A 12348-nucleotide genomic window follows, 5' to 3' on the forward strand; every position below is an offset into this window, starting at 1 on the left:
GCCAATATTCTTTTTGTGTAAGAGCAACTTAGCTACGAAAGCAGCGACGACATTATTTGTTTTTATTAAGTTCAAGTCACCGCCTTGAAGTTGGAGATTCATATCATTAAGCAGTGTATAAAGGTCTGTCAGGTATGCGATATCATTCTTTGATGTGATGAGGTTTTCGCACAATTCTGCGTCTTTGTTTTCCAAGAACTCTATGACAGAGTCAAGCAGATTGTAAATACGAGTCAGACAATTACCTTTTGATAGCCAACGCACTTCTGTGTGAAAGATCAATCTGTTGAAATCTTCATCATTATCAACACAAAGCTGATTAAATAATCTGTCATTTAAAGAGTTATTTCTGATTTTACTGACTGCTCTGATGACATGTTACAATGATTGAAATAGTCGTTCACTTAAATTTTTAGCAACTAAATGCTGTCGATGTATAACACAATGTATAGCAAGCACATCAGAAATTTTCCTTTTTAAGTACGATATGAAGCCTTTTTGACACCTCGTCATAGCTGGAGCACCATCTGTAGCAGCTGATATAATATTCTAAAACGGAATTCCTATTTCATCACAAAATAAGATATAAGATAAGATTCTCATCATAATAAGATATAATATATCATCATAATAATATAAGATTCTCATCATAAGATAATTAAAATTTTATATTTCGACTAGTAAATAATACTACTAACAATAATAACTTATTTAACTACGGAAAATAAATTAATATCATTTCGTATTATAGATAAATATGGGTAATTTCTCATAGAATCTTAGTTTATAATTTAGAACTCGTTCAAATGAAAACCGCCGCTTAAGCCAGCGTTTTTATTATTTGTCATATTTAATATTTATAATATATAGAAATAGTAAACAATGTTTACAATAAGTGAACTGCTTAGGCTTACTATACTATTTGACACTGGACGGTAATGGGATAATTATTAAAAAAAATTTCTAACACAAATTTTTGAACATTAATTATATACGTATTTCCATTTTATATAAAAATGATGATTCTTACATCAGTAATTTCTTATAAAATGCTAGGAAAATGCTGTAAAATGCCTAGCATTAAAACAAGAAAGAAAGTAAAGAAAACTTCAATTTATGTTAGTTTACGTATGTATAATACTTCAAAACTCTGCAGGTTAGTTTTTTTCCTAATGTTTAAAATAATTTCTGGTGCAATGCAATTAAGGTAAAATTGCTCTAATTTTTTAACTATCATCGATCATGTCCCTTTATCTATCCGCAGAAACTTGTTACAACTTGATTGCGTACGGTGTGCGGGCTATCCTACGAAATCTATGTTAAGTATTTTAAGTTTTTATAACATCATACAGGGTAGAAATATAAACTAATTATTCGTTATTGTGTAGTAGGTGTATTTTAATTTTAGTGAAATTTAGAATACTATATAAAGTAAATGAAATTACAAATTATACATCGCCCCCCTAACCTAATATAAAACAGCAGGAATAAATCAAGTAATCCAAAAATGATAATAAATTACACTGGAGCCGTGGTGGCTCAGGTGATAGAGCGTTCATCTTCCAATGAGATAAGCCGGGTTTGAATCCCAGCGTTGGCTGGTCGATACAAATTTCGCATCCGGCTTGCACCGACCACAGTACTGATGTAAAATATCCTCCGTGGTAGACGGATCATGGGTCAGATTCCCCTTGCCGTCAGGATAACCGTGGGAGGGTTTCGTGGTCTTCCACTTCATGTAACGCAAGTGCTGGTTCGTTCCATCAATAAGTCCTCCAGGAAGGCAAATTTCTCCCAATACTTGATCCAGGAGTTCCCTTGTCTTCTAGATTGGGTTCAAAATTACAAGGTTATGGAGTTGAACATTAGTAGTAAGCCAATTATTAACATATTAGTAAGCCAAAAATTGGGTCAGTTGTTCAACGACGGAAGTACGACAAAATAAATGACACTGGGAAACTTTTTTATTTGATAAAATTTTGTTTATTTAAATTTTTTTTTTTCTTCTTTTTTTTTTCGTCGCATGAGATTTTTGAGCGGATATTGGTTATTTTCACGTAGCTGATTTCAGATTTGCAACCGGACTCTCTGTCTGCAAGCTAAAGCTTGTATGCAATTAAATAATATTTTCTTTGACAAGATTTTTTAAGATTAACTCAAGCGAAAACTAAATGTTTACACTTCTTTGCCGCGTAGGGAGTAGTAAGAACAAGACAATGATGCATTTCAGTTTATGTTATCTTCTAACGTACAACAAGTGTATATGTTTGTATTTAAAACTGTATGTTCTTTATAAACTTGTGCATTTATACAAAGAATAAATTACATTGAAAGTATTATTTCGAAAGAAAAACTATAGATTTCTGAACAAAACTAATTTCAGATTTGAAATCCCTATACCTGAATCAAGAACCTGCATTAATGCAACAAAAAATTTGATCCCTTATTTAATAACTCTATTAAAGAAAATTTGAATTTTTTCCGGCACCACTTTTAAAACCAATATTTATTTTTCAATATTTTAACACTTAAATTTCAGATTGAACATTCATTTTCTCCATGATGTTGTTTCTTTCGATTTCCGGTCCAGTAAAAGTAATTGCTTACTATAGCGATTACTGAGATTAAAAAAATAGTAAATCATATCAATAATAAAACTGTCATACCTGCCAACTTTCACTCTTTCCGAGAATGGATTTTCAGAGTGGTTGTAAAACAATAAACGAAAAACAATCTGACTCAAATTTATATTTTGAAACCGTTGAAATTCGTTTGTGCAAGGATTATTATGCTTTATACTTATTGCAGAGATGCCAACTGCTCCGGACACGCCAAAATAATTAAAAAAAAACGGTAACTAACTACAAAGAAAATTTTGAAAATATTTGACTATTTTTGCTTGCTTTTTGACAGGTACATATGTATTTATCACTAAAAAGTGGTGAATTATATAAGCCTACGAATTATTTATAAATAGTGGTGGATAAAAATCTACTAAATTGAATTTATTTAACCAAGAATCACAATTGATAAACTACCACTTTAAAATATATATTTGCCTTCCGGAGCAAGTTGGCATCTCTGTTATTGTAATTATGGTGGTCAAACTCATTTATAATTATCATTATAATTCAAAAAGTTAATTGGAATAACCTGAGTATTGCTATCACCTTAAATATGAAAATAAAATCTTCCTTAAGAGTTGGCAGATACATACCCTCCAACTTATGAGGATTTTGAAAATAATTCTTTCTATTGGTAGCGAACCAAAGGAGAAATTTTTAAAGCAAATGGATCTCTCATAAAACTCTTATCAGAACTTAAGAATCTAGCCATATGGCCTGCAATTTTATAAGTAATATTGGACAAGTTACGCTAAAATTAATTTTTTTTAAATATTAAGACATTAATTTTGCTACCGTCTGAAAAGAAGATTTCTGAAACTACGGAAATTCCGTATCAGTTGCAGGGTATGCAGATATGAACTGTGGAGCAAATTTTTTTGTTATATTTATAATGATTTTATATTGCTTGATCATCATCTTACTTACCTCATTCGGGTGTGATATGATTTTAAATAAGTTTTGTTCGGAAAGTTAAGTTACAGCTTATTTTCTAAATGATATTTTTTGCAAAAGTTTAACTTTTGTCCGAATGAATAAATTTATAAAGAACATATAGCTTTAAAATAATCTGCTCCTTTAAAAGTAATATTTAAGACAAAATAAAAAATAGGACCATAGCATGTCGCATAATAAACTGTATCATCGACAGTCTTCTTCCTTTAGTTTGTCTGGGGAAAGATTTTTCCCATTTGTTTGGTACACTGTCAGTTACGTGGTTTAACTATTTCAAGTAGGGGCGGGGCGTTAATTCAATGTTAAAGACAGGTTTTGGCATAAAAAGATTGAATAGAACCAGACGCTTTCCTTTTTGAAATGCGCAGTTTCCAAAACTGGTAGCGAATTAAATATTAAAACACGTAGAATAAGGATAATTACGCCCACTTTCTAAAGGAGTAACTATATCGATTGAGAATCGAAATGTGTGAATAAGGGCATTTGCACATTCATATGATTGGAGAGAGTATTGAAAATGGTCAAAGCAAAATTTAAATTGAAGTGTTGGGAATGTCCTGGGGACCTATTTCCCCGTTTCTTTCATTGGTTGCTTCCCAGGAAAACGGGAAAGAAAATATTTGCAAGGATAATAATGATGAGCAAAATTAAAATTAATAAAATATGTACATTATTTATAGTAATTTTCAGATAGTACCCCGGCCAATGCAAAACACGCAGACGCCGGGCTACGGATGGTTGACTGAATGTAAACAATAACAGGTTTCCTGAAACATAAAAAAATTTAGAAAACTTCCCGTGTATCCTTCAGCTTATATATTAAGCTTACGAAGCAATGCGTGAACAGGCTTAATATTCTAGGAAGTTTCATTATGATTTGTGTTTAAATTTACGCGTAATTTTAACATTCATAAAANTTTTTATTATTAGCGGTTCCCTTTCATATTTCACTCCCCCAGTTATAAAAAGAGTTCCTCGAAAGACCTCGATGTCTTCTTTTCGAGCCCTCGAGGAAAGGTTAAATGTTGGATGCTTTTTTTTAATTCTGGCATAACTTGAAGAAAAAAAATTAGTAAAATTTTTAATTAAAAAAATAATCGTTGATGTTGATTGATTTTGCGCCTTTTTGAAATAATGCGCCCATGGCAATTCGCCATACTTGCCATACCCTAGATACGCCACTGTTCTCAAGTGCCCTCAACGCTTAACTTTACACTGTCAATCATCCATACTTTGCGTTATCGTTTATCAGTTCAAAGCTGAAAAAGTCTTTGATATTCAATCAATAAAGTTGTATACACATTATTCTTCGAAGTTTTGATATGTAGTGGTGGAAAAATTACTTACAATGAAAAATGCTAAACTTAAATTAACTTAAATTTCGTTACCACTAGAAGATACTTTTTCTTACAAAGCGGAGAAAGATGGTATCTCTGCCTTAGATATTATGGTGAAGGGACTTCTTTCTAAAGACAAACTACACGGGCAGACGCAATCGATGTAACCGAAGAAGCATGAGACGTTTAATATTTTCCATTTGTCCATTTTTCTTTATTAAATTTTATTTATTTATTCATTAATAATTTTTTAAACGAATGTATAAGGTCTTTTTTTGAGACTCTTCACTTTGCTAAATGAGTTTGTTCTAAAACGTGGCTATTTTTAAAAATTGTTTTCATTTAATTTTAAGTTTATTATCGATGGGGCGAACCTTTACGGATACTGTCAACATAAAAAAAATTATTGATTCGTCAGCTTGAATATTAATTGTAAATCCCAATGTGTGGCAATGGCTGTATCGTCAGCGTACAGTGCAGTCAGAATACCAGGATCTCTAGGGATATCATTAATAAAAATTAAAAATAGGAAGGGTCCTAGTTTGTTCTCCTGGGGAACACCGCTATTAATGGATCTTAGGGTGGAGAAAAATGTGCTGCAGTTGACCATGAACTTTCTGTGTGTCTGGTAGGATCGTATAATTAGAATAAGTAGTCCAGGGAAATTGTATTTAATTAATTTATAGATAAGTGCATCGATCCATATCTTGTCGAAGGCTTTAGTCAAGTCGAGAAAGACGGCACTGTATGTTTGTTGTGTAGCCATCATACGTGTATGTAATCAATGAGCCTTCTGAGCTGGTGTTGCGGGGAATGTTTAGGGAGAAAGCCAAAATGCTCATCGATAATAATGTGGTTATTATCGCAGAAGTCTCTCATTCTGCACAAGATGATGTCCTCAGCAATTTTGCTCAGTGAGGAGAGTAAACTGATGGGTCGATAGCTATCTGGTTCTGTTGGGTCTTTTCCTGTCTTTAGGATAGGTTTAATGACTGCTATCTTCCTATCAGTGGGGAAGTATGATAAGAGTAGAGCTGAGTCAATAATGCATGTTAAATAGTGAATGTAGTTAAGGGGGAGTGCTTTGACAAGTCTATTATTAATGGGGGTCCCTTATTATTCTTAAGTTTCTTAATGGAGTTAATTACATCACTAAGAGGGACCGGGGTGTGGGTGTCAGGGTCAGAACTGCAGGAAAGAAAATTATTAATACCTCCTCCAACCTCTAGGTTAGTAGTATCATTTCCGGCAAGGTCGTTGGTAAACTGCAATTCAAGACTGTCAGCAATGATGTTGGCTTTCAAATTGTCATCGAAGATGACAGAATTATTATGTTTCAGTGGTGGGATGCTTGAAGATTTAGCCTTAAATTTGTTGACTGCTTTCCAAATTGAGTTATCTTGGACAGATAGGTCTTTGATATACCTGGTGTAGGATGATTGCTTGTGTGCTCGAAAATCTCTCCTAATTTTAGCGTTGATCTGATTCATTCGAGCTTTGTCATTTGGGTCACGGTACTGCTGCCACAGCCTCCTGATATTGTTTCTATCTCTGATCAGATTTCTGATATGAGGGGGTGCATCGCAGTAATTATTAGCCTCTACAAAAAAGGAAGCCTCTTCTTTAGCCTTGTTAATAGAGTTAGTGAAGCTGTTAACAAATTGATCTAGTTGGGTTGGGGTGTCGACTGGATAGTTAACTAGGGGGGAATTAACTAAAATGCAATTAAATTTTTTCCAGTTGATTTTATTTATTTTATTATTAAGATTATTGGGGACATTAATATTGATGCTAAACTTAACAGGTAAATGATCAGAACAGAGTTCATTTAAGGTACTAGTATTGATGAGGTAATTTAAATTTCTAGAAAGGGCGAAATCGATCGTATTAGCTGATAAGTTCGAGATCCTGGTATTGGTTGGGGGGTAGTGTACATTTAATTTAGCTAAGTTGATGAAATTGAATAGAGAGGTGCCCAGGCGGTTGCTATCATTGTTGTTCCATGTGCTGTGTTTAGCGTTGAAGTCACCAGTCAGAGGAATAATCCAACCGTAGGAAATTAGATTTTTGAGGTAGCTGATAAAGGTAGCCGAGGCTTTGGGGGGGGGGGACATAGACACTAGAAATGACAATAGATTGGAATGGGGAGAAAAATAATCAAGGTAGGTAATCAAGAAGTTTATGATTAATATTCCTTTTAATGATAATGGCAGTTCCACCACAGGCTTGTGTATGTCATCGATGTGACTTGGTGTGATAAATTAGATAATTAGGTATTTTAAAAAATTTAGCAGTGACAAATTCGGTTTCCTGTATTATAGTTCAAAGTATAACTAGATAATTTCATTTTGAACTTAAGTAATGGTGAATTAAATAAATCAAACAATTATAACCCCGGCCACAAATTAACTGCTAAAGAACTTTGGTTGCCAGTTTTATCTTCTTACCCTGATTGATACGGTTTTATGCTGGCACAAGTATTTGTGACAGTTGGCACGAAAGGGTTAAAGGCAAAACTTTCAGCTGTCTTGTCAAATCAAGCAACAGCTTATACATATTTATCTCCCTTCCCACAAGTAGTGAGGTTATTTTCGACGATTAGTAGAAACGCCCACTTTGAAATTTAATCGCTCCTCCTTTCTCTGCGGCCCTGTTAACAGACTTCACCCCATTTCATGTTGTGTATTATTCAGACTCCGAAAACATGTCCAGAAAGTTCAAGATGAACTAGTGAGATGTTTACTTTTTGGTGAAACGCTAAAGGTCCTGTCGTATCGGGCAGGAAATATAATAGTCCCTGTAGATTTTCTCTTGTTTTGTGATTTCGATTGTGAGGAGATTTCCTTATCGTGATGTGTGGCAGACTATTTGCCAAGTCATGGCAACTTCCGTGCAAAAAAATAAATAAATAAATAAATAAAAACAAATGAAAGGGACTAACTTGAAAAGGGTAACTCGAAGCCATCAAAAAAACTATTTTTTTAAAAGAATAGTAACAAAAAAATATAGTAAAATAAAAAGAAAAAAAAATGCTATTGATGGCATTATTCATTAATCATTCCTCCTTTCATAACGCTAGAACTATTCACTTTGGTCATCATTGCTCGTAGCGCCATCTATTTAAAAATTTTTAAAATTATGTCGCAAAATGTCTTAATAAAATATTTACAGCTTTCACAATAAACATAGTTCGACTATGAATTCGGACTCAACGTTCAACTAAGCCACCACACGGTTTCTTATAAGTAGTCTGCGCAGACTATTTAAAAAGTGAACAGTTTGAGCGCATGAAACCAAATTCTATTTTAAAAGTGACTGAGAGGAATTTTTCATACAGATATGAGAATTGAATCTGTAGTGGTAGACAAGTAAATAAGAGAAACTAATCATATTAAAAAATTCAACAAATTTTTAGACATATATTTTCTACCACTTTCTTATTTTTACTAGATTTTCTATTAAAGGGCTCTTTCGTAAACTGGTTTGCCTTCATAGTGGCCTAATTGGACTACCTGTAAAAAACCGTGTGGAGGCTTTAGGCGCATTAGAGGTAATCTCGATTTCAAGCGGGGAAATGTTTTCCCTCTTACTCCCGCGAGCTGAAATGAACTCTGCGTCCGAGGAGGTGGAGCCAAGTGCCAACTCCTGGTGAACGAACTATATAGGGATTTCAAATCTGAATTTAGTTTTGTTCAGAAATCTATAGTTTTTCTATCGAATTAATATTTTTAGTGCAGTTTATTCTTTGTATAAATGTACAAGTTTATAAAGAACATACAGTTTTAAACACAAGCATATACACTTGTTGTTCGTTAGAAAATAAACTGAAATGCATCATTGTCTTGTTCTTACTACTCCCTACGTGGCAAAGAAGTGTAAACATTTAGTTTTCGCTTGAGTTAATCTTAAAAAATCCTGTGAAGGAAAATATTATTTAATTGCATACAAGCTTTAGCTTGCAGAGAGAGAGAGAGAGTCCGGTTGCAAATTTGAAATCAGCTACGTGAAAATAACCAATATCTGCTCAAAAATCTCATGCGACGCTAAAAAAAGAAGGAAAAAAAATTGAAATAAACAAAATTCTATCAAATAAAAAAGTTCCCCAGTGTCATTTATTTTATCGTACTTCCGTCGTTGAACAACTGACCCAATTTTTGGCTTACGACTACTAATGTTCAACTCCATAACCTTGTAATTTTGAACCCAATCTAGAAGACAAGGGAACTCCTGGATCAAGTATTGGGAGAAATTTGCCTTCCTGGAGGACTTATTGATGGAACGAACCAGCACTTGCGTTACATGAAGTGGAAGACCACGAAACCCTCCCACGGTTATCCTGACGGCAAGGGGAATCTGACCCATGATCCGTCTACCACGGAGGATATTTTACATCAGTACTGTGGTCGGTGCAAGCCGGATGCGAAATTTGTATCGACCAATCAATGCTGGGATTCAAACCCGGCTTACCTCATTGGAAAACGAACACTCTATCACCTGAGCCACCACGGCTCCAGTGTTATTTATTATCATTTTTTGATTACTTGATTTATTCCTGCTGTTTAATGGTAGGTTTTACGATTTAGTCAGTTCGATCTGACTAAATCGTGAATCTACTGGATGCTCTAAGCAGTCATTCACCCTAGCCCCTTCACTGTTTTTTACTCCAGAGTCTCAGTCGTCCTAGGGCTCAATACAGATGAAGTAGAAGGGATAGGTACTTCGTAAATGCCTTAAGGGCTTTTGCATATTCATGTGTGATTGGAAAGAGTATAGAAAGTTGCGAATGCAAAATTTAAATTTAGGGGTTGGGAATGTCCCCTGATTCCCCGCGGCTTTCACTGATTGCTTCCCAGGAACTGTCCTGAGCAGTAGAAATATAACGGGAAAGGAAATTTATACAAGGATAATGATGGAGTTGTTGTTGTTGTTGTTGTTAATTTACGTCGCACTAGAGCTGCACAATGGGCTATTGGCGACGGTCTGGGAAACATCCCGGAGGATGATCCGAAGACATGCCATCACAATTTTGATCCTCTGCGGAGGGGATGGCACCCCCGCTTCGGTAGCCCAACGACCTGCGCGCGAAGTCGAGCACTTTACGGTAGCACAGTTTAACGAGGACCAATACCGCACACCCTCGGTCCCTACGCAGACTGATCCAAGTGGGTCACCCACCCGCACACTGACCGCAGCCAGTGATGCTTGACTTCGGTGATCTGATGAGAACCGTGTCTTAACGATCAGTCCACTGCGGGACTGGATAATGATGGAATAAAATTAATAAAATGTGTACATTATTTATAGTAATTATTTGTGAGTACCCCGTCTCAAACACAATCGCCGGGCTACGAATGGATGACTGAAGGTACACAATAACAAGCTGGAAAGAAATTTAGAAAACTTCCGGTGTATCCTTCCGTTTATATTATGCTTGCGAAGCAATGTGTAAACAGGCTTAATATTCTAGGAAGTTTTATTATTATGATTTGTGCTTAAATTTACGCGTAAAAATTTTAACTTTCATCGGATTTTTTTTGTAATTTATAAATTCTAACCTCTTGAGTCTTGAGCCTAAAACAAATTTAATAAAATTAATATTGCAGCATAAATAAAGTGTACGATTACCCAAGTAGCACCTAATATTAGATAATATCAGAAAATCGGTAAAATCTAACGTTATCTTAGAAAATATCTAACGATAGCTTTAGATGATTGCCAGATGCTGAAAGTATGATGGCAGATCAGGAGAAACACGTGAACTTTGCCAAATATACTTTAGACTTGCTGAATATCCAAATCCGTCGCAGATCCGCCCATTTCGGTGACAAGTTTGTCATCGGTGGTGATTTCCGGTCGTCACCGAGTCAGTCACGATAATCCCAATGAAATGTTGGCAAAAATTCCGAAAAGCATTGGTTTTTAAATGTCTGACACTCTATAATATATTTTACAAAAAGCGTAATAGTTGGCAGGCTTGAGTAATAAACAAGTAAAAGGAGTCCAAATCGGGACAGCCAAAAAAGCGAAACTGTGTCACCTTTTTTACCAATACATCTAAACAACTAAAACAAACGTTAACTTCAAACTCACCAGAATCACTTAATATCTTATGAAATACAATAGATTTGAGCTCAGAAATTTTACAATATATTTCTTTTATTAAAAACAAAATTATCTTTTTGTAAATATCACCTCCCAGAATTAGTCGTAGTAAGCAGCTGTAGAGTTGTAACCGGAAGTAGAGCGGGTCAAGAGCTCGAGATTGTTGTTGTTTACATTTATATTTAAAACACTATCCATAGATTTATAAATGTTAATATCAATTGATATTAGTGATTTTCGTTCGTAAGGAAGAGACGTTCAATATTTTCCATTTGCTCGCTTTTCAATATTAAATTTTATTTACTTATTAATTTTTTTTACTAATATATAATGTCACTTGAGACTCTTCACTTTGTTAAATGAGTTAATTTTAAAACGTGGCTATTTTCAAAAATTGTTTTCATGTAATTTTACGTTTATTATTGAATCTGTATGGATACTGTAAAAAAATTTTTTTTGGTTCGTAAGCTTGAATATTAACTGTAAATCCTAATTGTGGAACGTTTTTTTAATTCATTTTAAAGTTTCTATATCACACTTTATAATCTATTAAAAAATTAAAGGCACATATTACAGAACGATCTCTATATAATCGTTCTAATACCCCCTTATACTTTTTGTTAATTCTATTTTCCAATATTTACTGATCCAACATATACTTATGCTTTCAGGATCCAATGGCGTACCTCAAATGCCGATGCGCCAGCCTATCTCACAACAGTATTTTATTATGTACCCAATGGCACCAATGCCCATTCAACAAAGTCTAAGAACATCATCAGTAACTTATCAACAAAATCCAAGCAATCAGCCCTTATCACAACAGCAAGTGCCAATATCGAGTGCAGCATTTTCTTCTCCACGGCCATCAGCAGCAACTGTGTCAAATCAGCAAACTATCAAGACACAACAACAGCCAGCTTCTTTTGTGAGCCAGCAACAAGTGCCAATGCAGTCATACGCTCCACAAACTCTGCAACCAACCCAAAACTTTCCAATGTTTGGTTCAATACCAAATGGAGCCTATTACTATGGCTTCGAAATACATCACCCACAGAAGCAAATTTAAATAGTGAAATGAAATAAAATCATATTATCAAGTAGTTATTCCTTTCATTTCTTATACTAATTTTTATATTTCAACTTATTAATCGATACATTTCATTTCATTTTATAACTGTCGTTGAATAGCCGACCGGGTTTATGGCTTCTAAGGCTCTACGCTGTAGCCAAATAATTTTGAATCCAATCCGGAAGACAAGGGAACTCCTGCTGGATGAAGTATTAGGAAAAACTTGCCTTCGTGGAGGACTGTTTGATGGAATTACAAT

General features: G+C 34.4%; 1 protein-coding gene across 1 annotated transcript in view; it reads left to right on the forward strand.

Annotated features, from left to right (window-relative positions):
- Nucleotides 1-12120, forward strand: part of LOC122271044 (TSC22 domain family protein 1-like) — a 34149-nt gene extending 22029 nt beyond the window's left edge. The window contains exon 6 of the mRNA XM_043050842.2: nucleotides 11689-12120. Coding sequence (XP_042906776.1) covers nucleotides 11689-12086 — 398 coding nt within the window. The 3' untranslated portion in view covers nucleotides 12087-12120. The remainder of the gene's footprint in view (nucleotides 1-11688) is intronic.
- The last annotated feature ends 228 nt before the right edge of the window (nucleotides 12121-12348 follow it).

The sequence above is a fragment of the Parasteatoda tepidariorum genome, chromosome 6 (genome assembly GCF_043381705.1).
Source record: "Parasteatoda tepidariorum isolate YZ-2023 chromosome 6, CAS_Ptep_4.0, whole genome shotgun sequence".
Taxonomy (NCBI): domain Eukaryota; kingdom Metazoa; phylum Arthropoda; class Arachnida; order Araneae; family Theridiidae; genus Parasteatoda; species Parasteatoda tepidariorum.